General features: G+C 47.9%; 1 protein-coding gene across 1 annotated transcript in view; it reads left to right on the forward strand.

Annotated features, from left to right (window-relative positions):
• The first annotated feature begins 1,290 nt into the window (after positions 1-1,290).
• ARSG (arylsulfatase G) overlaps positions 1,291-24,593 on the forward strand; it is a 103,385-nt gene continuing 80,082 nt past the window's right edge. The window contains exons 1-2 of the mRNA XM_012662271.1: positions 1,291-1,368; positions 13,256-13,993. Of these exons, the coding sequence (XP_012517725.1) occupies positions 13,776-13,993 (218 nt within the window). The 5' untranslated portion in view covers positions 1,291-1,368; positions 13,256-13,775. The remainder of the gene's footprint in view (positions 1,369-13,255; positions 13,994-24,593) is intronic.

Here is a 24,593-nt window from a genome sequence, read left to right on the forward strand (position 1 = left end):
AAGTTGTAACTGCTCTTCCCCGGTCGGCTCCCGGGAGCTTTTTCTAAGACTGACGCCCCCCGTGTTTGGTGCATTTTACATACCACCTACCAAACTTCTATGACCTGTCTGCTGGGGGGTGGCGCGGTGATGAAAAGACTACAACCCAGAAGGAAATAACCCATTTCCTCTTGCAAACCATCCTCCCTCGCTACAGAACAGCTCGGCTACACCAGCGCGTTCCTGCGGCTGGCAGCCCCGGGAACCTTGGAAGTTGCGCGGGACCAGCCGTCAGCTGCTGACAGTTCTGACCGTCAAGGTGTAGGACCCGCGCTCGGCAGGAAAATCCCTGCCTTTCCCAGGGGGGCAAGCGGCGGCCGCCCCGGGGGTAGTGGTGGTGTGTCTGGAGGGGGAGGCAGACAGGGAACCTCACTTTCCCTCGCGCTGCCTCAGTGGCCGCCCTGCGTGCGCGCGCCAGCCTGGGGAAGGAAGGTACCTCTTGACATTTCGCTCTTGCGACGCGCAGGCAACTTCATGCGGAAAATCCACCGAGGGGCTGAGCCCCTCGCCCCGGACTCGCTCCACGACCTGGAACCCCTAACCCGGGACGGGGGGCACTCAAAGACCAGGCATGCCTCTAGGTATTTTCCGGGATCCAGCTGTACCAGGGTCACGGACATTCAACTCTCAGCTGCCCACACCAGCGAGAGCGCGTCATCCTGGGGGCCTGAGCATTCCTAACTGTCAGAGAATATTTTTCGGAATAACCTCTCCAAAATGTTAAGATGTTAAGTGGTCTCCTCCGCCTCCCATGCCCAAAAAGGCCCCAATACATATTTTTAAAAAGCAACCCACACCCCACAATCAAACTTTTAAACATGTAAAATAATAAAACCAACTCACCAAGTTAGAAGGGAAGAGAATAAACCCCAAAAGGCTCCCAATAAGGCGGAGGCTTGGCCTCCCCCTCCTTATAAGCCGCTCGGTAACATGAGAAAAGGTTTAACCCCTTAAGGGGCGGGCCCGAGTGCAGCACAAGTTGGCTCGGGCGGGTGAGGCCGGTGCTCCCGGGCCCTCCACCCACTCCCGCGCCTCGGACACCCGAGCCACACCCTCCCCCCTCCCCCACCCCGGCTGCCTGTGCTTGGGGCCGTGCGTGCTGCCGCCCGCGCCCCGGCCCCGCGTCGCTGCCTAGCGCTTATCCTATACCGGCTGCAGCCGGTCTCCGCCGGCCTCGGGGGCGCGCCGCCGCCGACCATGTGCTGCGAGCGCCGAGCGCCGCCAAGGAGGGGGCCGGCCTGGCGCGCGCGCGCCGGCCCACGTGGACCGCGGCCGCGCCGGGCACGCGCCCGCCTGCCCGCCCGCAGCCCGGGCTGGGGGTCAGGGAAGGTAACGGTGTCGCCATCCCCGGCCGGGCCGCCCCCGCCAGCGCCACCGGGGTCCTTGGCACGACATCCCCATGCCCCCAGCCGGGCGCGCCTGGCACGATCAGACCCCGGCGCTTTGCTGCAATGCAAGTGGGAGTGCGAGCGTGCAGGGGTGTCCGGGCCGCCTGCACCCTGTCTCCGAGCACCCCCGGGCCGCCTCCCCGCAGCCCCCCGGCGCACCCACTGGCCAGCCCTGCCCGCGGCCTGAGGACTTGGGGATTTAGCGAGGAGGGGGGATGCGCGCGCCGGGGGGCTGGTTCCGCGCGGCGCTCGCGGCAGCGGCTCCGCGCCCGCCCCGGGCAGAACAGGTTCCTTCCAGTTTGGGTGTGAGCGGCGCGCGCGGCGCCCGAGTTCCTCCTGCAGCGCCCACTTCCCTCAATTTCGTCAACTCGAGCACCCCCACGGTTCCCCTTCCGGGAGTGGGGAGGGAGTGCCGCAGTGGGCCCCGGGGAGCTAGCGGCCCGGCTGCTCCGGGTGCCTCGTTTCCCCTCCTTTGCTGCAGCAGCAGCATCCGCGTTGCGCGGAAGGAATGTGAGCAGCGGGGCTGAGTCAGCATCCCCGGCCGGAGGCGCGCGCGCCCTGCCCGGCGGGAGGCGACGTCGGCACAGGTGCACTGCTGCCTTGCCGGCGGGGAGCCTCCGTAAGAGGCCTAGAGGTTTAGGGACTCGGTGCCCCTCATCCCGGAGTCCCCGACCCCCAAGGTCACTGCGAACTAAGTGGGTGATGCACGGGAAACCTGTTATGAGCTCCTCATGGGGACAAAGCGCGTGCCGGATCCCAGACGTTTCAGAGCCCGCGGGGGCGCAAACTTGGCTTCATGGTCGCCACTTCGCACACCCAGGGCAAATTTGGGAACTCCTGGGAAACAGAAGCCATATTATTCGCATTCCTTTACGGACTTGGGTTCCCTCCGGCTGCTCCCTTCATTGGGGTTCTGAGACTGTGGTTCTGATGTCAGAAACTCAAGAGAGCCTAGTTTAGGAGTGCGTGCACGGAGGGTCGCCACCGGGAGGAGTTGGCGATCTGAATTTTAATAAAAATCCTTCCCCGCTCGCTGGTTTCTCTCACCAATTTTGGGACAGGGTCTGCTGGGTTAAATGCCATCCTTTGCTGTTAACTAGCTCTGGTTGGGTTAAGTGGGGAGCAGGTTCGTTGGTGCAATGAACATGTGATCTAATTTTAACCCCACCAGCAACCTTTTGCTTGTGACATTCATTACCCCCATTTTACAGATGAGGAAAGTCGAGGCACTGGGCACTGGAGGGATTTGCCCAAGTTTACACCGCATTTACAGATATGCACCGGTCCTTTTTGCAACTAGAGCTCAGCTCATCCTTAGTTGACATTGGCCATCTGTGTTTGAAAAGTGGAGAGGCGGTGGAAACCCAGCCTCAGCCCAGCCTTGTTAGCCACAAACCGATGACTTTTGTCCATTCTGGTTAAGGGCTGGCTTCACCTTGTTCCCTCAATCTTAGTGAGACCAAGCGTGAAAACCCCTGCTTTTTTAACTTCTCCACGGAAAGCACTGCATTACCATGCTAAGCAAACCCCCCCAAACAAAACTAACTCTGTTTACTTCTAAATCAGAACAAAAGAACCTTTGGAGTCTGGAGAACAGGACCAAAAAAATCAGGAAATTAAGTTAAGGGCTCAGCTTCCTTCTTAGCCTCTCCCGTTGTGTCTGTCATAACCCAAGGGGCAGGCAGAGCCCCCTCCAGCCCTTCCTTTATAGTGGCCAAAGCTATAATGATGCCCTTAGAAAGTCCCCCCAATATCTTCTTGGGAAAAAAATTGGCTCTTCCAAGCTGTCCCCAGGTCTCTCTCTTCTAGCCCTCTAGCTTAGGGTCATTTGCATGAGAACGGATTCCTTTGTGCAAAGTTGGCCTGCCTGTTCTCTGTCCACGCTTACACTCCTTGAAGTCTTCGTGTTGGGTTGCTAGGCAGATATGACCCTGGCTTGCAAATAAGCTCACTGCATTTACTAGCCTGTGAGAACTTCAACTTGGGTAAGTAGATTGAAAGGAATCTCAGAGGGGAGGGTCCTGCAAGCCTGCTTTTGGGGGCTGGGTCTTCAGAGCAACCACCACAGAGGGGGAGTAGATGTGGGGGCTTTTAGGAGAGGCCTCCATCTCCCACCCACACTTGCACCCTTCCTCTTCCTGTCTCTGTTGCACCTACCCGGCTCCCGCCTAATGGCCCCGTGTTCAGGTGAGCGGCTTGTATTCCAGTGAAGCAAATTCTTGCTTTGAAACCTTAATATCTGCTTCTCCAGCAGGCAGAGAACGTCACAGACTGTGCCATCCACTGAGGAACCTCTTTGGTGAACTGGTGATCCAGGTGGTTGTGCTGGGTTTATCTTGTGGCTTGGAGCCCTCCCCTGCAGACCCCCACCTCCCCCTGCCCTTCGACCGTTTGTAGGGAGGCAGGGCCCCTCAGTCCGGGGAATGCATGCTCCTAGGGGAATTTAAGGATTTGCCAAGCGGTTCTGACGCACAGATAGTGATGATGATGATAATACTACCATCAGGTTGTGTGGGAGGCTTAGTGCTGGCTCAGGGTCAAGTTCCGTAACTCTTGGCGGTGACTCTTTCAACCTGTGACTTGGGGGATTGAGCAGGTGGAGATTGAGGAAGCCTAGAACAGGCAAGGAGGACCTGGGAAGGACTGGCAAGGGCTGTCGAGCCAAGGGAGGGAGGAACATCATCGGAGAAGGGCAGGAGGTAGGTGAGGGCATGCTGTATTTGGGGACAGCGAAGTCACCTTCCCACCTGTGCCTGTGGGGGCCTGTGGTGATCTGACTTCTCTCATGCGTGGGTGCCATTCGGTGCAGTATGGATGTATTCCCGGAAGTGTCTTATTAACTCCGGAGTAACTTTTACTTGATTTCGACACTGAATTCCGTTCTCAGACTTCTTAGTCTTCATAGTTGACTGCTCCTGTAGTTTGGCCATCCTCTCACTGCTTAACAATTTAAAACAACAATGACAACAACAAAAAATAGAGAGCCTGGCCTTAGGGAGTCCTCTATCAAGCATCTTGATTCTGTTGACAAAAGTTCTAAAAAACAAACCCAAATTCTGAAAACAAAATCATTTTAATCACAGTGGATTTAGGAGTAAATACACATCATATTAAGCTTTACAACGTGATCGTGGGTCATGAAATCTAATGGGAATGTTGGAAGGGACTGTGTATGGGACCTCTGAGTTTTGCCCCAATTAAATCAGGCTTTTTTTTAGACAGTTCAGAGTTGAAGTTGCTCCACCTGCCATGTTCCTCAAGGCCCCAGGAATAAAAACCTGCTCTCCTGCTACGTTTCTTGCCTGGAGGGAGATGCTGCCTTTCCCTGTCTTGTCTAAACATGCACTGCCCGTCCTTGCTTCTGGGTTCCCTGGAACAATGCGCAATAGTAAGCTTCCATTTTAACCCTTTAGGACCAGTGCGTCTGTGCATTTCGAAATGGCAAAGAAGCCAGAAGGATGCTCCAGGATTGGGTTGTGGACAAGAGGCAAGGAGGGGCCCCACACTGCTGTGGTAGTGAAGGGCTCTGGTTTCTTTAGGTGAGTTCGCCAGACATACCTGCAGGACTGGGTCCCGGAAGCCTCCATCCTGCCCTCCCACACCCGTCGTTCATCTATCCGAGTGGCCTCTGTTCATCCACAGCCCACTCGTGAGCATCGATGAATGCAGTCATCTCCCAGGCCACAAAACCACACCCCAGAGGATGTGGTTCCTTCTCTCAAAGTGTTTACCTTCTAGTTCAGAAGACAAGACACACGTGTGATTGTTACCTAAAGCAGCATTTCAACAAGTGCAATTTTACGAGTGAGAATGACAAGTGAGTGTTTCTAAGGAGAATTTTGGAAGGTCGCTTGAGGTTGGGGAAATGATGCGACGAAGCTGGGCTTCCAGAGCAGGGCGGAGCAGGCTGGGCCACTGAGGTTCATGGAATACGCACTGATTCAGCTAATACTGCCTGAACACCTTCGCGGCAAGGTACCAGAATTACGCAGTGCTTAAACTGTGCAGACTGTCCCTGCCTTTGTGGAGTTTCCATCCTAGATTTATGGATCTTTCTTGCTAGGGCACTTAGCTAGCCAAGTGTCATGGACAAATAGTTCTTTCGAATGTTTCTGATGTTGAAATGTAATTCCCATTTTCAGTTAGCATCAACAAAGGGGAGATTCCTCTCACACCCACCCCACATCTTGACCTCATTGTTATATTGTCCAAAACCAGATTTGCTGGAAGGCAGCGTACTCCAAGGATGCCAGCTGTCACCAGAGTCTGCCCAGCTAAAGGGACATGGCTCAGGTTTAGCAAGGATGGCACAGGCAGCCATGGCATTGTGTGACAAGAAACCATAGTTTGGAACTTCAAAAATTCGAACCAGAATGACTTCATTTTCCCTTTGGCATTGTTTGTGACTGTAGTGTTTGTAAGCTTCTATCTTCTCTGGGTTCAGAACCCAGCATCGGAACATGCTGATAAACACTTCTGGCAGACTTAGCCAATAGCTGCAGGGAGCCTGGATTTCAACATCTGTACTTGGAAAAGTTTTATTTAATATTAATTTTAGCAATGCATTGGGTTTGCATAGCATGTTTTCAAAGTGTTCTCATATTTGTTATCTCTTTATCTTCAAAACAATCAAAAGATGGGACTGGGCTCATCCTATAATCCCAGCACTTTGGGAGGCCAAGGTGGGAGGATTGCTTGAGGCCAGGAGTTCAAGACCAGCCTGAACGACATAGCGAGACCCCATCTCTACAAAAAATAGGAAAATTAGCTGGACATGGCAGAGCGCATCTATAGTCCCAGCTACTTGGGAGGCTGAAGCAGGAGGATCACCTGAGCCCAGGAGTTTGAGGTTGCAGCGAGCTATGATGATGCCACTGCACTCTAGTCCTGGCAGCTGATCGAGACCCTGTTGTGGGTTATGATATCTAATTGGAAATGTTGTGGTGGAAAAAAAGCAATTGAGGGATGGAATAACAATAGCCAACAACATTTCTGAGCACTTCCTGAGAACTTGTGTTGGATTGTTTCATTCTCATATTGTGTTTGGGGTCGAGGACGTTTACTATGGCTCTATTTTTTAGGTAAGTGAGGAAACTGAGGCATAGAGAGACTCAATAACTTATCCCAAGTTATGCATCTAGCAAATGACTCTGCTTCATCCTGGATACACATTCTTTTGGAAACAGGCCAACACATCCCCAAAATCAATTCCCTAAAAGACAAATTTGCCAAGTAACTGCTTCACTGAATTGAGAATTTTTCCCCCAAGTTTTGGTCTTACTCCTACCTCGGCCTCAGCCTCAGTGGTTCTCAGATAAAACTTTAACGAGAATCTGTCTTAGTGTGCTCGGGATGCTCTAGTAAAATACCAAAGACTGGGAGGCTTAAACAACAGACATTTATTTCTCACAGTTCCAGAGGCTGGGAAGTCTAAGATCAAGGGGCTGACTGATTTGGTTCCTGGTGAGGGCTCTGTTCCTGGCTTTCAGACAGCCACCTTCTTGCTGTGTCCTCACAGAGTGGAGAAAGAGAGAGAGCAAAGTCTCTGGTGCTTCTCTTTGTGAGGGCACTAATCCCATCATGAGGGCCCCACCCTCATGACCTCCTCTAAACCTAGTCACCTCTCAAAGTCCTATCTCCACATACCATCAAGTTGGGAGCTAGGGCTTTAACATACAATCTTTGGGGGTGTACAAACACTCTGTCACAGAATCTAACATATTTCACTCTAGAAGTAGAACAGATCCAGGGCGAGGATAAATCCACAAAAAGAAGAGATAGTACAGGCCGGGCACAGTGGCTCACACCTGTAATCCTAGCTCTCTGGGAGGCCGAGGCGGGCGGATTGTTTGAGCTCAGGAGTTCGAGACCAGCCTGAGCAAGAGCGAGACCCCGTCTCTACTAAAAATAGAAAGAAATGATCTGGACAACTAAAAATATATATAAAAAATTAGCCGGGCATGGTGGCACGTGCCTGTAGTCCCAGCTACTCAGGAGGCTGAGGCAGTAGGATCGCTTGAGCCCAGGAGTTTGAGGTTGCTGTGAGCTAGGCTAACGCCACGGCACTCACTCTAGCCAGGGCAACAGAGTGAGACTCTGTCTCAAAAAAAAACAAAAGAAGAGATAGTACATAGCACCTAAGAGAAAGTTCTCTATTCTCATACAAAAATGACACAGGAAAAAAAAATGGAACTTTTTGACACATGAACAACTCATCAGAGTTAACATGACAAGGAGAAAGATAAGATGTATGAGGTAGGCCTGCCAAAAGAATCAAACCTGGATCTGATTCACCTCTAGATCGACGACACCAGCCGGCAGAAAAATGAGGAGGCCAGGGACCATTTTAAATGACACCAGGGGAAAAGCAATCAGCTAAATCCAAAGTCTGAGAAATTTTATAGGAAACACAACCCAATGTATTTACAAATCTATTGCAGAGGAAAAGAGAGTGGGAACCTATAAATGAAGAGAAGAGACACACGAACCAAATGCAGCGTGTGTTGGACTTTGTTTGGATCCTAATTAGAACAAACGAACTAAAAAATAAAATTGATGACACAATGGAGGACATTTGAACACTGGCTAGATTTTTTTCTGATTAGATTTTTAATGATACTAACAAATTGTTAATTTTTAAAAGGAAGGTATTAATGGAGTGGTTGTGATATTTTGAAAGAATTCTTATCTTTCAGAGAACCACATAGAAATATTTATAGATAAACTTATATGATATCTGGGGTTTGCTTTAAAATCATCCAGTGCATGTGGAGGGTGAAGCAAAGGGAAGACCGTGGGGAAACAACCAGCTGGGCCGTGTGTTGATTATTAATTGTTGAACCTAGAGGTTAGGTAGGTACATGTGAGTTTCTCAACTTCTGTATGTTTGACAACTCCCATAATAAAATGTTTAACAAGTGATAAGTAAATACAGCTTTGTAACAAGTCCTTAAAATTTGGCACCAGGCTTTCAGAAAGTGGATTTCAGGTAATTGGCCTTGAACCCTTTCGTCTGGACTGCATCGCTCGGCACGCTCAGCGTTTGTCCTCTCGAGTGGAGGCCAGCGTTTAGAGGAGCAATGCTATTCAGAGGTCCATCCCTTCTCTCTGTTTTTCTGATCTGTGTGCCAGGACCCAGATGCAATTTCCGCAGGCCTACTGGGTTTTTAGATGCATGGCATGACGCCACCTAGGCTCTCTCGAATTGGCACCTGCAGCATGGCTTCCTTCTGTGACAGTCTCAACAGGTGGTTCCAGCCTAAAACTAGGCAGGATGTCATGTGCCCCCTGCGGGTGGGCTTCCTGGCATCCTTGGGTCCACAGAAGTGATATTCCCAGCAACTGGGTTTGGCTTGAGGTCTCCAAGTTTAAAAAAATAAAAAGCATTTAAATTTTCTAAGTGGTATTATTCTCCCAGCGTGGATGGAGGCATTCGATCAAAGATGTCCTTTGCACCCCTCTGCCCCCATACTCTAAGGAAGCAATCTTTCCAAGTTGAGCCAGTCCCGAATGACATGTTGGGGTCTAGGGGCAAAGGGAGGGGCTGTAAGGATGTTTATTACGTGGAAATATTACATTTGTCCTGGCTGCAGTGGTAACTGGGTTTTATTCTCCACCTGGATTTGAACTAGGGTGAGGCAAACTTTAAGGAGGTGCTTGCTGCCTGGGTCTGAGAGTGCGGGGCGACCACCCGAGAGAGAGCGCTGCCTCCATAAGTTTTGTGCCCTGGGCGCTTTGCTGGTCTCATTCTCACCCTAGCCCTGTCTCTCTCCCAGACTGATGCAACGGGACTCCTAACGTCCCAGCTTCTTTGCTTATCTGCTGGTCCGCACCTCGCATTTGTGTATTCTGGAACCTCTTACAACATAAGTCAGATCTTGCTGCGGTTGCTCAATCCTTCCTCTGGCTTCCCGTTGCACGCAGCAAAAGCTTCCCATTTCCTCTCCGACTGTCTCATCCTCACCCCTCCTCACTCTGCTGCTTCTCCAGTGGCTTCTTTGATGCTCCTCACGTGTGCCAGACCTTGGCCTTGGCTGATGTCTCCGCAAGGCTTCCTGACGACTGCATGGCTTCCTCCCTCACCTCCTATAGGTCCTTGCCCAGACATCACTTTCTCCATGAGATGGCCCCCCGCCACCCTCTTTAACTCTGCACCTGCCCACCCCCCACAGTCCCCATCCCCCCACCCAGCTTTGATTTTCCCCGTGATATTTACATTTTACTGATTTCATTTCTCCTCCCCACCACCCTGCTCCGCCACCCGAAAGTAAGTGGTGTGAGGGCAGGGATTTTGTGTGTTCCATTCATGGCTGTATGCACCGCCTGGCTTGAGACCTGTCGCTCAGTACACATTTGGTGGACAAATGACTGAATGCATGGGAGAACCATTTCAGACTACACACTGGCAGCTCGTGCCCACAGCCCCTGCGTGACTCCCTGCCTCCCGCCGGCACACACCCCGTGTTCTGATTTGATGGGTACAACAACAGTGCTCTGCAACCAGAGACCCACTCCCCCTGCTCTTTTGTCTTTTTTGGCCTCAGCTCATTTGAAGCTTTTGTCTCCGGAAAACCAACAGAGCCCTCTGCCAGAAAGGTCTGCCGACCTCCTTGTTATTTCAGCTGTTTTCAAGGTTCTCTAGGAGGATGCTTGGCCACAGAGAGGCCCGTGGGGAACCAGGGTCAGGTGATGGAGTGAGTGGCTCAGGAAGCCTGAGGACTTCCAGCTCTGGCTTATTCAGACCCTGCTCAGTGGATCTTCAGGTTGCCTCATCCCCTCTGCTGCTCAGCCCTTCTGGCCTGGGGGTCGTTTGGGGGCTCACTGGTGCCTTTACTCACAAGCCAGCCTGGGAACGGACGGGAGGTCACACTTCAGCATACTCACCCTGCTTTAAAATGCGGGTTGCAGAGAAGGATATGAATCATTAGTCAAGCTGATTGGCAACTACAGTTTACTCTACTCCTGCCTGGGGAGCATCGAGACGCGGATCCTTGTGCTCAGCAAGGACCTGATGGAACAGATGGGCCTCGGTTGTGGGATTTGTTGAGTAAAGTGGTCAAGTACTTTCCACCTCGGTGGAAGGAGGGGTGAATGCTTTTTTTGCCAAAGACTTCCCCCTTTCTTCCCAGCTGGGAGGGGAGCTCCTTGCCTGTGTCTCCTCTCTCTTCTGAGAGTGACGACGCATAAAGCAAAAGTTGGGAAAGTGACATCAGATAACACGTGAGGGCAGCAGGTGGGGCCAATTTCTTCAGGGGATCTGAGCTCAGAGTTTGAACTTGGATCTTCGTCGAAGTCTTCGCCTGAGAGTCCATTCTTGGAATGTCTGGTTTGCCTTTTCTCTTTAGTTAAAAAAAAACGTGGGAAAGGGATTAAATGTCTCCCTGGAGGTGTGGGTGTGAGGAATAATGCAATGGTGTGTTTGCTAAATTAGCTTATTTCCATTCTATGAAAAATTTAAGTGTTAATGATTCTCTTTGAAAATCCTCAAAGGAATGTTTTATTACGGAACACTGAAGAAACACAATCTGTTTATTTATGTTCCCACCTTAATTTTAGCTTCTTTTCTTAAGTGAATTTTTTTCCCCTGAAGTCTTGTACGTTGGGTCATTCCGAAATGGATTATTGACCAGGAATGAGCTCGCGCTAGTGTTCCAGGCTAAGTAGCTTTGAGAAGAAAAGCTTCCTATGACTGTTGCTCATGGTTAGAAGCCAGTAGAATGAACTGGGAACCAACCAGCAGGTCAACAAGGGTTTGTTCAGCACCCTCCTTGTGCAAAGGCTCTTTCTTCTAGAAAGAGAGAAGTCTTTGGGGGCCTCAAGATCAACAAATACCAGTTGAATCTAATTGAGTTTGAAATAATAGCTCTCCTTTTGGAAAATGGAAGAATTTGCATTTCTGAACAATTGATTCATTGGCCTGCAGATAACCATGACTGTTTACTTGGACTTCCTTTTGTTTTGATTATTTGCATATCTGCTGGTCCTTTTGATTTTATCTAAGTCTTCCAGAATTTACTACCTCCAACCACCCCCAGCCACTCCAGTTGACCATTGGCTTGGCAGGGACCCGCAACTGGAAACAACATCTGTCGTAACCCTGGTCCTAGTAGCATCTTTATATGTTACAAATTGGTTCTCCTTTAATTCCCTCCATGGGTTGGGTGTGCAACTGAGGTTTTTATTTGGTCCAGAATTTCGACTCTGTGTCTGCTTATTGAACTTGCAAATTTAGGGCTTTTAAGGGAACTAGCAGTAATACGGTTTTATTCTCGGCTCCATTTGCAACCTGAAACTTAAAGTATAACCTTCAGTTCCTGTCTTTTAAAACCCAGTCTGATGAGTTGATTTTGTGTTTGTCCACTGAAGCTGAGTCATCTCTAGTTAGGTTAAGCAGTTTCCTTTTTCTTCTAGGACCAGACTCATGATGTTTTTGTTTTCCGGTACCTTGCTATTAAAAGTGGGATCTAAGGACTAGTGGTATGGGCCTCACCCAGCTTTATCTACTGAGTCTGCATTTTAAGAAACGAAACCCCCAGCTAATTCATACGTACATCCAAGTGTGAGAAGCACTGGTTGAACATGCCTTTAGATTTTCTTATTTAAAATTGCATGCTCATCCAGGGCATATCAGTAAACATGCTTTCCAGTAAAAAAAAAAAAAAAAAAAAAAAATTACATGGTCAGGATGTTAAAGGGACACATTTCCATTAAGAAATTTTGTTCTAACATTTTATTACGAAAATTACAAACATACAGCAAAATTGAAAGAGTTCTAGCCAGTCATGGTGGCTCATGCCTATAATCCCAGCAGCTCAGGAGGCAGAGGGGGAAGGATCACTTAAGCCCAGGTGTTTGAGACCAACGTAGTGGTCTATGTTGCACCCTGTGCAACATAGTGAGACCTTGTCTCTACAGAAAATAAAAAATTTAGGCCGGGCGCGGTGGCTCACGCCTGTAATCCTAGCTCTCTGGGAGGCTGAGGCGGGCGGATTGTTTGAGCTCGGGAGTTCGAGACCAGCCTGAGCAAGAGCGAGACCCCGTCTCTACTAAAATTAGAAAGAAATTAATTGGACAACTAAAAATATATAGAAAAAATTAGCCGGGCATGGTGGCACGTGCCTGTAGTCCCAGCTACTCGGGAGGCTGAGGCAGAGGGATCGCTTGAGCCCAGGAGTTTGAGGTTGCTGTGAGCTAGGCTGACGCCACGGCACTCTAGCCCGGGCAACACAGTGAGACTTTGTCTCAAAAAAAAAAATTTAAAGAGTTCTACAGTGAGCACCCGTATACCCTCTACCAAGATTCTATTATTAACTTATTTTTTTTACATTTCCTTTTTCCCCCAAATTAATTTCTATCAAGAATTTTATATAGCAATGTTAGGTTATAGCATGACTGTTACAGAGAATCGTGTCTTAATAATAAGGGTCTCACTCTTTCTTCTAGATTTCTCAATGGATTTGATAAAGGCACAATTAATTTGGGAATTTCTTGTGAGTCAGAGAAGTGTGGGGGTAGGGGTGGGTAAGCAGAGTTGGGGCTGGTCCTTGTTCCCCCTGCAATACTAGGCCTCAGATTCCTCATCTATACAGTGAGCGGGTTGAGCAGGATCATCTCTAATGTTACTTCCAAGCCTGTGACTATAGGTCCATTGCAAATATTATTATCATCACTATTTTTCAGGTGGAGAAACTGATGAACCAGTTAAATATTCAAATAAAAAGGAAAACATCTGTTGGCATGGAAAAGTGATTATTTCCTAAGCTACTGAATAAAACACAGCTGCACTGGCAATTTTAACTCTGTTTTCTTGTCAATTTTTGTTCTTTCAGGAAACTTTACAGAAACATGAAGCCCTCAACCATCTGGAGCTCAGAAACATATTTGAGGCTGACTGTGGCTTCTAGAACATCCAGGTGTTCTACAGATGTCAGAATTCATCCTGTAGTCACCAGATGGAGTCCCTAACAGATGCAAGGCTTATGCTGTGGTTCTAACACTCCTGAAGAAAGAGGGGTCACTTTCTAGGTGGCCAAAGGGCAGTTTTTGACACTGGTGTCTAACTATTGAACATAACCTGTTGTCTTATTGAGCCGTGGTGGGAAAACTGACTACAGAGGATCAAGCCAAATTAGGAGTTGCAAGTTTCCCGACTCTCTTAAATTAAGATTCCAGGTGGGGGCCTCATTTGTGTAGCCCCCATTGCTCCTGCAGCAATCGTCACTGCCACCACCGCTGCCACCAGCACATCTTGCAAACTCCATCCCTATTCCCCAGGGACTCCCTGCATTGAAAGTGAGCAGAAAGGAGCTTTTGGAAAAGTCTCAACAATCGGCTCTTCCCCTCACCACCATGGGCTGGCTTTTTCTAAAGGTTTTGTTGGTGGGAGTGAGTCTCTCAGGATTTCTTTATCCTTTTGTGGATTTTTGTATCAGTGGGAAAACAAGAGGCCAGAAACCGAATTTCGTGATCATTTTGGCTGATGATGTGGGGTGGGGTGACCTGGGAGCAAACTGGGCAGAAACAAAGGACACTGCTAACCTTGATAAGATGGCTTCAGAAGGAATGAGGTGAGTCTTGAGGATGACAAGCCAGTGTCTCTTTCGATGTCTTACCCCAGTTCTTGTTGGGGGCACTTAAAGAGCAATTGATGGATCTATGTTGATTTGATTAATTTATTAATTGATTTGGTTTGAAGCCAGTACAGCATCATAAAGAAATCCATTCGTCTAACCTCCATCCGCCCATTCATCCATCCATCCATCCATTCATCCAACTGTCCATCCATCCATCTGTCCATCCATCCCTTCATCTATCCATCTTCCATTCATCCATCCATCCATCCATCTGTCCATCCATTCATCCATCTATCCATCCATCCATCTGTCCATCCATCCATCTGTCCATCCATCCATTCATCCATCTGATAACATTTATTGTGTGTGCTGGGAATACATAGAGGTGAACAAGATAAAAATCCTCGCCCTCAAGTTGCTCATCGTCTGGCAGAGGAGACGAGTTAAAAGGAAAGTAAGAATTATAATCAAGTACATGAGTCTGCATCAGGAGTTTTGGGAGTTCAGAGGGGAGTGGGTGGAACCAGCCTGGGAGTTCAAGGGAGAAAATGGCCTTTGAAGAACAACTAAGAGTCCACGAGACACACAGACTTATTTATGAGAGAGGTGACTTACATTTAAGGCATTCTTAACTCTAAAGGATTGCAAAAGGGGAGAAGGTGTGTATCTGACGGGTCGAAGTGTTTATAAAGCAGCCATCGCAGATTTTTGTTCAAATGTCTAGCTCCTTTCCGCCCTTAGATGGAGAACAAGTGTCAGAGCTTCCAGATTTCTGGGTTTTCTTCTTGGGCTAATTTGGTCTGATTGGCCGGCACTGGGTTAAACTCCTCTGACCGGCTCAAAGGGAGCCATTCCAGCTAGCCGGTTAGGGTAACGCGCAGGGCTCCTCCGCAGAGTTTCAGCCACTTGCATCCCCACTTACATCCCTATCATGTAGCACAGTGCCTGGCACATAGCAGGCAATTCATAAGTATTTATTCACCAGTAAGTGAGGTTTTAGGAGCTCAAACTGCCTGAAATGGCACCCCAAATTTTGCATATAGGAATTTTTATTTTATTTTTTTCTGGAGAGAGAGTTAATCCATACATAGCATTTACCAGATCCTCGCACGGACCTGGGTTGCCAAATGCTGAAGAACTTCTGCTTTCAGTGTCTGGTGGGTTAGTGGGGAAATATCAGGCTCACTGTTGAAGCTGAGATTTGTGAGGCCTGCACATTTTTCTCACGAGCTGTCGCCATCAGCACACACTTCCTGGGCAGAAAGGGCGTCTCGTGGTTCAGATGCAAACGCAGTTTGGTGGGCTCTCGTCTTTTTTTCTTCCTGTGTGCAAGTATTCTCTCCGTCTGAGCCTGGTGACAGGGGCCAGGTGGACGGCCCTCTGGCCCGATGGCTTCCCATTCTGCGCTGTTGACAGGAAAGCCGAACTTCCTGTGAGGCCACGCGTTGATTCATCGCGGGGCTCCCGCTGCCTGCTGACGGCCGGCGGGGAGCCGTGACTTTCAGATGCGAACTCTTATTGCCAAACAGGGTCTAGGGGTGACTTGAGCAAGTTTTTTTTCTGTTTTCTTCTTTTTATTAGTGTGCGAGTTTCCTAGGACCACTGGAACAAATTAGTACAAACTGAGTGGCTTAAAACAGCATTAACGTGTCCTTTTGCAGCTCAGGAGGGCAGGATTCTGAAATGAAGGTGTCAGCAGGGTTGGCTCTTTCTGGGAGCTCTGAGGGAGAATCTGTTCTCTCCCTCTGTCCTAGCCTCCGCTGCCTGCTGGCAATCCTGGTATCCTTGGCTCGTCGACTCGGATCTCTGTCTGCTTCAGTTATGTGGCATCCTTGGGTGCATGTGTCCAAACTTCCCCCTTCTAGTAAAGATACCAGTCACTGGACTAAGGCCACCCTAAGTCAGTATGACCTCATCTGCAAAGACCCTATTTCCAAATAAGGTCACATGCACAGATTCTGGCTTGACGTAAAATTTGGGGGAACATTACTCAACCGAGTACAATTGACCCTATGACATATCCCTTTTCCTCTGCTTCCAACAGAGTCTTCTAACGTCGTAGGTGCTCAATCAATGTTTCTTGCACTGAAGACTAAATGTCACGCTTAAGAGGGCCAGAGCCACATGGTTTGAGCTCAAATCCCAGCTCTGCCACTTTCTAGTTGTATGACCCTGGGCAAGCTACGTTACTCCTTGGAGCTTTTCTTTCCTCTTTTGTAAATGGGGACAGTAATAGCAGCCATATCTCATAGCGTGTTGCGAGGGTTAAATTAAGTAAAACATGTAAGCAGTTAGCATAGAGCCTAGCATACTATAGACACGGATATATGTTATCGATGGTTATTTTTGTTATTGTTATTAGAAATAATGTCCCTTTGAATTGTCAATGTGAATTGCCTACTATGTATGATAAAAGGTCCAAATGACAAAACAAGGAAGGAGGACGTGGATTTCCAGTGACAAGTCCCTCTTAATCCCTATGGATATGTCCACAGAGGGCCAACATCCGTGTTTGAATCAACACAACAGCTGCAACAATAGCTAACCTAGGGTGGGGAACCTGCAGCCTTAAGGCCACATGTGGCCTTCTAGGCCTTTTGACTGAATCCGAATTTTACAGAACAAATCCTTTTATTTTTATTAATACATTTTTGTCTTTTATATTTTTATTTTATTTTTAAAATGAACATATTTAAAATACCCAAGAATAAAATAAGTTTCAATGAAGTAATCCTCCTAGATTGACCAGCACAAACCATGAGGCCTAAATTGACAGCCGCTATGCTCATGATTTAGTTCTAACTTCCCCCATCTGACCGGCGCCACTACTGCACAAGGCTGGTTGATGAGAGTTTATGGGGGTCGAGTACACCAGTCTGTTATCAGCTTTTGACAACGGTGCATTGTGTTTCTGTTTGAAGTGGAATTTGTGAATAGTTGCACAGCTCGACAGTATTTTTTAATTCTGTCTGCTAAACAGCCCAGCATGTCCAAGAAGACCAAGAGAACACTGAAGGAAGAAAACAGATTTTTTAGTGAGGATTGGGAATTGCAATATTATCTTGTTTCTGCTAAAGATAAGATTGTTTGCTTGCTTTGTCATACTGCAGTACCAACATTAAAGAAATTCAGTGCTCATCAGCATTATAACACTCATAAGCAACGCAACTATTTTAAATTAGAGGGAGAAAGGTTGCAAAAGGTTGTATTGCAGAAATTAAAAGACGAAAGGCAAAAGCAATGATAATTCTTTCAAGCAGCAATAAGACCTGGAAATAATGCCACTGAAGCAGCTTATAAAGTAGCTTATATACTCTGAAAAAGGGAAGCCATCAGTGATGTAGAAATTGTGAAAGAATGCATTGCCAAAGTTGTAGGATGCTTATATCTTGATAAACTTTCAAGACACAAACAACTGCCTCTTTCAAGGAGAACCATAACTGATCGGCAGCATGAATTAGCTTTCAACTTAGCAGAACAACTTCCTGCAATACTTCAAAAGGAAAATATATATTATTCAATAGGTTTGGATCAGTCAACTGATACTACTGACTTGGCACAGGTTTTATACTTCATTTGGGTCATAACAGAAGATTTTCTTTGCTACGAAGAGTTACCTGCTTTAGGTACTCGTATGAACAGAACACAGAGAATAGATATCTTTGACAACTTTCAAGATAAATGTCATGAGGTTGGACTGAATTTGCTAAATTTAGTGAGTGTATGTACAGATGGTGCACCCTCCATGACAGGAAAACATGAAAGGTTTATCGCACAGATGAAAAAAGTATTAACAGATCCAGAGTCTTATTTCTTTTCATTGTATCTTGCATAAGCAAAATCTCTGTGCTGAAGTTATTATTTTAAGTGACACTTTGCAACAAGTTATAAGTATTGTAAACTGTATTTGTGCAAATGCAACACAGCATCATCAGTTTCGTAACATGCTAAAGTTGAATGATGAGGTATTCAGTGTGGATTTGCCATATCTTTCTAAATGCATTGGCTATTGCAGGGACAGGTGTTAGCCAAAATTTTATCTCTGCAAGAACAGATAGTTAAATTTTATGAAGAACAGAATCAGCAATGTGAATTATTGAAAGAAGATTTCTATAGGAATGTAGCATTTCTGTGTGCTATCATGTCAAATCAAAACGACTTGAATATTTCTTAGGTAAAACTAAGTCTATATATGATAGGTGGTAAAAAATCCAAGCATTTTGAAATAAAGCTATCTTTTTTCGAAACACTTTTCTTCAAAAGGAAATTTTGGATGAACATTTTTCCCAGTTAGCAAAGGTCATTGATGAGCAGGATGGTATATGCGAATCGTTTGAAGAATATGCAGCTGTTATAGACCTATTAATTGGAGAATACAACGAAAGGTTCACTGACTTTGAAAATCATGACATCACACTCAAATTAGCATTTCAGCCTCACCTAGCTGATATCACCAAGGCACCTAAAGAGCTACAAATGGGCCGGGTGCGGTGGCTCACGCCTGTAATCCTAGCTCTCTGGGAGGCCGAGGCGGGCGGATTGTTTGAGCTCAGGAGTTCAGCCTGAGCAAGAGCGAGACCCTGTCTCTACTAAAAATAGAAAGAAATTAATTGGACAACTAAAAATATATAGAAAAAATTAGCCGGGCATGGTGGTGCATGCCTGTAGTCCCAGCTACTCAGGAGGCTGAGGCAGGAGGATCGCTGAAGCCCAGGAGTTTGAGGTTGCTGTGAGCTAGGATGATGCCATGGCACTCTAGCCTGGGCAACACAGTGAGACTCTGTCTCAAAAAAAAAAAAAAGAGCTACAAATGGAATTGATTGAGCTCTCAGTAGATGACATTTTAAAGTCATTGTCTGATGATAAGAAAGATACAACTGAAATATGGAAAAATGCAGTAGAATACCCACATCTTCGACAACATGCCCCCAAAAAATGCTTTCTTGCTTTTCCACCACTTATTGCTGTGAATCTGCACTCTCCTACCTAACCCAAATCAAGATGCCCTCAAGGTCACAAATGACTGATACCCATCTAGAGGACCAACGGAAACTGCAGACCTCCATGCTGCAACCAGAAATCCAAATGCTTTCCAACAAAAAGTAGAGACAGCAAAGTCATTAAAAGATTAGTTAACTTTAACAGGTAGTTCTCAGTTTTTGAAATTATTAAGTACATAGTAGTTAGATCTTTACAAAATAATGGACATTTTAAAGTATATCTAATTGAAGTTCTTGAATGTGGCCTTATTTGATTATAGCTAAATTAATGCAACCTTCCAACATGAAAAGATTCCCCAGCCCTGAGCTAACCCTTTACTGAGTGCTTGTAAGGTGTCAGGCTCTGGGCTTCACCCCATTTCTTTCTTGCTAGCATCCCACCTTTCTCTTATTTCACAGATGAGGAAATTGAAGTTAAGTAACTGACTCGGAGTTGTTGAGTGGCCAAGCCAACATTCAAACCCAGATTCTCCCATTCTAGGGCCTTATCCTTGGGCCGGCTTTGCCATCAGAGCTGTCAAAGAGGATGAGATTGGAATCTCAACATTTTTTCTCCCTTTGGTGCTGATGAAGGATTTTTGGGCTATCCAAGTGTAAGAGGCAACCTGAGAAATCTGATTTAGATATCATTCGTGGGAAAAGTTGATACAACCATCGGTCGGGAGGCCTGCCCAGCTGGGGATGTGTGGTGGCTGCATTTGCAGATGCCTACGGTCTTATCTCACCTACTCCAACTTTGTTTCCAACCCTCTCCTCATGTTCCTAACATTGCATTTATTTCTGTTCCTCAAATGCACTTTTCCCTGCCTCAGGGCCCTTGCACTGGCTGTTCCCTCTTACTGGCAAACTCTCCCTTCAGGCTTTGAGTGGCTGGTTCCTTCTTGTCCTCTGTTCTCCACTCAGATGCCATGTCCTTGGGGAGACCTTTCCTGACCACTCCCTCCAGCACTGCCTCTCTGCCCCAGGCATAGCCCTTACCCTTTCCCTGGTTTTATTTCCATGGCCTGTACCCCTGTTGACATGATCTCTGTTTCCTTCTTTATTGCCTGTCTCTCACACTGGAGAAGCAACATTTATCTGTCTTCTTCATGCCTCTGGTGCCTAAAACAATGCCTGGCACGTGGTAGGTGCTCAAAAATATTTGTTCAAGGACTCCACGTACTTGGAATCCTGGATCTAAACTTCTGGGCATGTGTACATGGGTTCACCTCAGCGTGGGATCTGGAGCCAGACTGCTGGGGTCTGGTACTTGCTAGCTCTGGCAGGGAGACTGGGCTAATTAGTAAACTTTGCTGGGCCTCAGTTTGTTCATCTCTACACAGGGACAATAATGGCACTGACATCACAGGGCTGTCATGAGGAGGAACCGAGTTAAGTCGTATAAGGCATTAAAAGAGACCCTGGAGTGTATTGGTGCTTGTTGGGTACTAGGTCTGCTGCAGTCGCTGTGAACGGGCTCTGCTCCCCTGTCCTCCCCCATGTTCCCCTCTCCTGGCTTGGGGGGTCACACCCATTTTCTCAGCTTATGTTCCAGAAACACCTTGTTCTGTCCACGCTCTGATGTTCCGCCCCTCCCCAAGCTGAGCTGTAGAACTCCCCTGTCCTCTTGGAATCTGCTCGATTCTGCACATTCCTAGACCAAACCCCCAAGGCAACACTTAAATGCCTCTATATCATTTCCCTTTTACTTCCTCCTGGCTAGCACATACCGTTTGTTTTCTGTTTTTTTAACCTGGCTATGGTAGATGTGGTTTGCCCATTTCGTGGGCAGAAAAAAACCATCCACAACGTAACTCTGATGTCATTTATTGTTGCAGAAAAGAGGGATCCTTGGGGCAAGAAAAGCAGAATCTTCCAGTGCCTCTGCGTTTTGGCGTCCCTTTTCAGACTTGCTGAACTGCACTGACTTGGAGATGAAGTAGGGATTGTGGTCTGTAGCCCCAGGGCCTCGAGCCATTTCCAGTAGCCCAGGTCAGAGAACAACCCCCCCCACCACATCACATAGCGAGAAACTGAGGCCCAGAGAGACTTGAAATGTTTCTACCATGATAGTCACTCTCTGCCAGGGGGGAGTACATTATCTGCTTTGTGGGTTCACTAGTTTGCAGATTGACCATATTAAAAATAATGATGCGCTATTGTTTTGTTAAAAAAAAATGAAAGCTACCACAAACCAGCACACATGTCTTTATCAGAGGGCATCGTCATCTGGGGCCTCGTCCATGGTTGCTCATGTGTGCACTGAAAGGAGGCAAGGCCCTTGCACTTGTTTGTAGGTGAAGCAACCAGCATATTTTGCCGTTGGCCCTGTGGGCTGTCATTTTTGCCAGTGTCCTGTGCAAATCTGAGCTGGGCAGTGCTATCGAACATTTGTAAGCTTAAAAATGATGAGATAGCCAGAAGCAAATAGAAGTGAAATCGAAGTGAAAATGCCAAGGACTTAGTAATCAACTAAAACTTAAAATTTTCAAGCAATTAAAATAGGGGAGATGTAAGGCAACTTGCATTACAGTGGGGGACAGAAGAATGAATGGCCCATGCTTTAAAAAAGAGAAGAGGACAAATGCATTCAGTTGGCATCTTTTCCAGCTCTTCAAGCAGTCTGAAAAAATATATATAAATACATTTTTGAGATGGAGTGTCGCTCTGTTCCTCAGGCTGGAGTACAGTGGTGTGATCACAGCTCATTACAACCTCGAACTCCTGGGCTCAAGCGATCCTCCCACTTCAGCCTGCCGAGTGGCTGGGACTATAGGCACGCACCACCATGCCAGCTAAGTTTTAAATTTGTTTGTAGAGATAGGTCTCGCTCTGTTGCCCAGGCTGGTCTCGAACTCCTGGTTTCCAGCGATCCTCCCACGTCAGCCTCCCAAAATGCTGGGTTTACAGATGTGAGCCAGTCTGAAAATATTTAAGACACTCTGAGAACCCAGTGAATAACCTTGACGACGCAATGCTAGTTTGGATCTTGTCGGCAGCACATCCAGGGAAAGCCAATGCTGGTTTCACCTGTGATGAACAAGCAACGTATTTTCTTGAAAATTCTCGGTCTGGGCGGTCCCTTGCATATGTCTTCTGGCTGGGTGGCCAGATTCGAGCAATGGACTAGGATTTCCAGACGGGGCTTTGGGCTGCTGAGCAACGATGACTCACAGGTCTCTTGGGGGAGAGAAGGGGAATAGCCAGTGACCGTGAGACAGAGGTGGTGACAGGCTGCAAAGCCTCGGCACTGCCCACTCGAATCGTCTGCCAGGCCGGCTCAGAAACACAGTCGACGGCATATTGTAATAACGTTTGCTTACACGCATTGATTAGCAATACGTTAACTTTGCACCTTGATCTCGTTTCCTCCCTGCTCTCCCCCTTCTCTGCCCCTAGTTTAATTTTGAGTCAAGCCAGCGTTCTGCCGCCGCCGCTGCTGCTGGAGCTCTAGGCAGTGGCTCAGCCAGGAATCAACGATCGATACTCACCACAGGAAGGCCAGAGGCTCCCAGGGACTTGAGGCTGTTTCTAAAAAGGGCCTCGGTGAGGAATGAATTGAGCTGTCACTTTAGTCAAACACCTGGTTTGATTTCTGTTCTCAGAATTGGCTTTTTTTTTCCCCCCGAGACTCCATCCACCTTGTGACCTGTCAGGCCTCTTTTTCTTAGCCACCTTGCTGCCTTGGGGATTTGGCAGTCACCTAACGGAAGACACAAACCCAGCAGGCACTCACGCGGCAGGGGGCTGTGATCAGGTCCTGATATCTGGTGGACACCATGGGAGGGGGGCAGAGAAGACATTCTCAGCCAGATTGCTATCGGGAAGGGAAGGGCCCTGCCGTCTCTGTGATTCCCTCCCTGCCCGGATAGGGTGACTCAGATTCAGGGCTGGGAGGACCCTCCCTGGGCAGAAATCTTCTTATCCCGATGACCTTCGCCACTATCCCTGGAATGTTTGCTTTGGGAGGTCCCATCCTAATTCCTCCTCGTCAGCTCTCAGTATTGTGGGACAGGTGACTTTACGTCTTTGCACTTGGGTAAATAGGTCAAGCAGACCTAAAACTCACGTCGTGCCCACCTATCAACTGGGGCCAGTGAGGGATGAACAAAAGGGACTGCAGGTTTTTACCTCATGGCTCTGTTTGGTAGATGGGGACATGCAGGAACACAATGACCTAGATGGTATCCAATCTTAGAGAAAAGAAAGGAACTGAAATATTAACCAGTGGGGCCTTCGTGCCAGCCTGCTTAACCAACTGCAAGTTCAAAGTGGCCCATCCAGTTGCTATTATTAGTTCTTCTTTTAAGCCTCCCAAATAGAGCCACTCAACAATGAATCTCTCCTAAGAACAGGTCATGAGGCAAAAGCTGGGAGACCCTAGTCAGCACTGCCCTTAAGAGGCTTATGGCCAAAGGAAGGCAAATAAAGACAAGAAAACCAGGCTTTAGAATGTGGGGGCGTAATGTGCCGTAAGAGCGGGAACCCCCGCCCTATCTCCTACCCGTGCTTTTGTAACATGAGTTGGATGTGACTGCCCTGACAGCTTAGGGATAGATTAGCACATCACTTACACATTAGTCTCAGCTGAGAAGGAGAAAGGCCGGTGCTGGGCTTCTCACCGCTTGGGTGATAAACTCAGATGGAGAAGCTGTGTTACAGATAGTTCAGTGGGGCCTCAGTAAGAGAAAGGCCAGTTCTCTAGAGTGAAGCCAGGAGGTCAGCAATAAAGGTTATCTGTTGAGTCCTGAATGCTGAGACCTTAAAGAGGAGTAGGAATTAGCCAGACGAAGGGAGGGGGGAGAGTGTCGCAGGCAGAGGGAAAAGCAAGAGCAAAGACCCAGAACTGAACTGAGCCCATTCACCCAACAGATGTCCCTAGAGCCTCGCCCGGGCACTGTCCTAGGTGCTGGGAATACGTCTGTGATCCGGGCACTCAAATGCCCTCGCTGTCCGGCTGTCCTGGGGTGGGATGGGGTGGGGGTTGCATTCTTGTGGTTGAGGATGGCAGGGCCGGGGGCGGTGAGGCTGGACTGAGGGTGCAGGGCATTTGGACTTGATCCTGGAGGCGGTGGGGAGCCCCGAGAGACTCAGGTCATCGGCCTGCATCTGAGATGGGATGTTCCGGCTTACTAGGGACGGTCCACACTGGCAGCCGGGAGGGCAGGGGCCACATGGCAGAGACCTCCAGGATGGCTTGACTCAGGGTTGTGGCAATGGAGAGAGGTGAGGTGTCCTGTCTGGGAGGCACTTAGATGCCTGCATGTGCATCCTTCCTTCAGCACGACTCTGCACATGCCCACTGCAAGAATGTGAAAAGGAAAGGGAGAATTTGCCAAGCTCAGCTGCCAGGAATGCTTTTTAGAAAAGCACTAATGAGTGGATGAATGAATGAATGAATGAGTAAACAAAACACCCCAGATCCACTATTTGCTACCACATTTGCTCTCAGTTTACAAAGGGCTCCCATACCCATTATCATCTCAGTGATCTCACGGAACCACCGTCTGGGAACTGAGTCAGGTGTGTTCCCATTTCACAGATGGCAACACGGAGGCTGAGCTGGGCTGGTTCTGCATTTGTCTACGGCCTCTTTCCAATTACCTCCTCCCACC

This window comes from Propithecus coquereli, unplaced genomic scaffold (assembly GCF_000956105.1).
Source record: "Propithecus coquereli isolate 6110/MARCELLA unplaced genomic scaffold, Pcoq_1.0 Scaffold76, whole genome shotgun sequence".
NCBI lineage: Eukaryota > Metazoa > Chordata > Mammalia > Primates > Indriidae > Propithecus > Propithecus coquereli.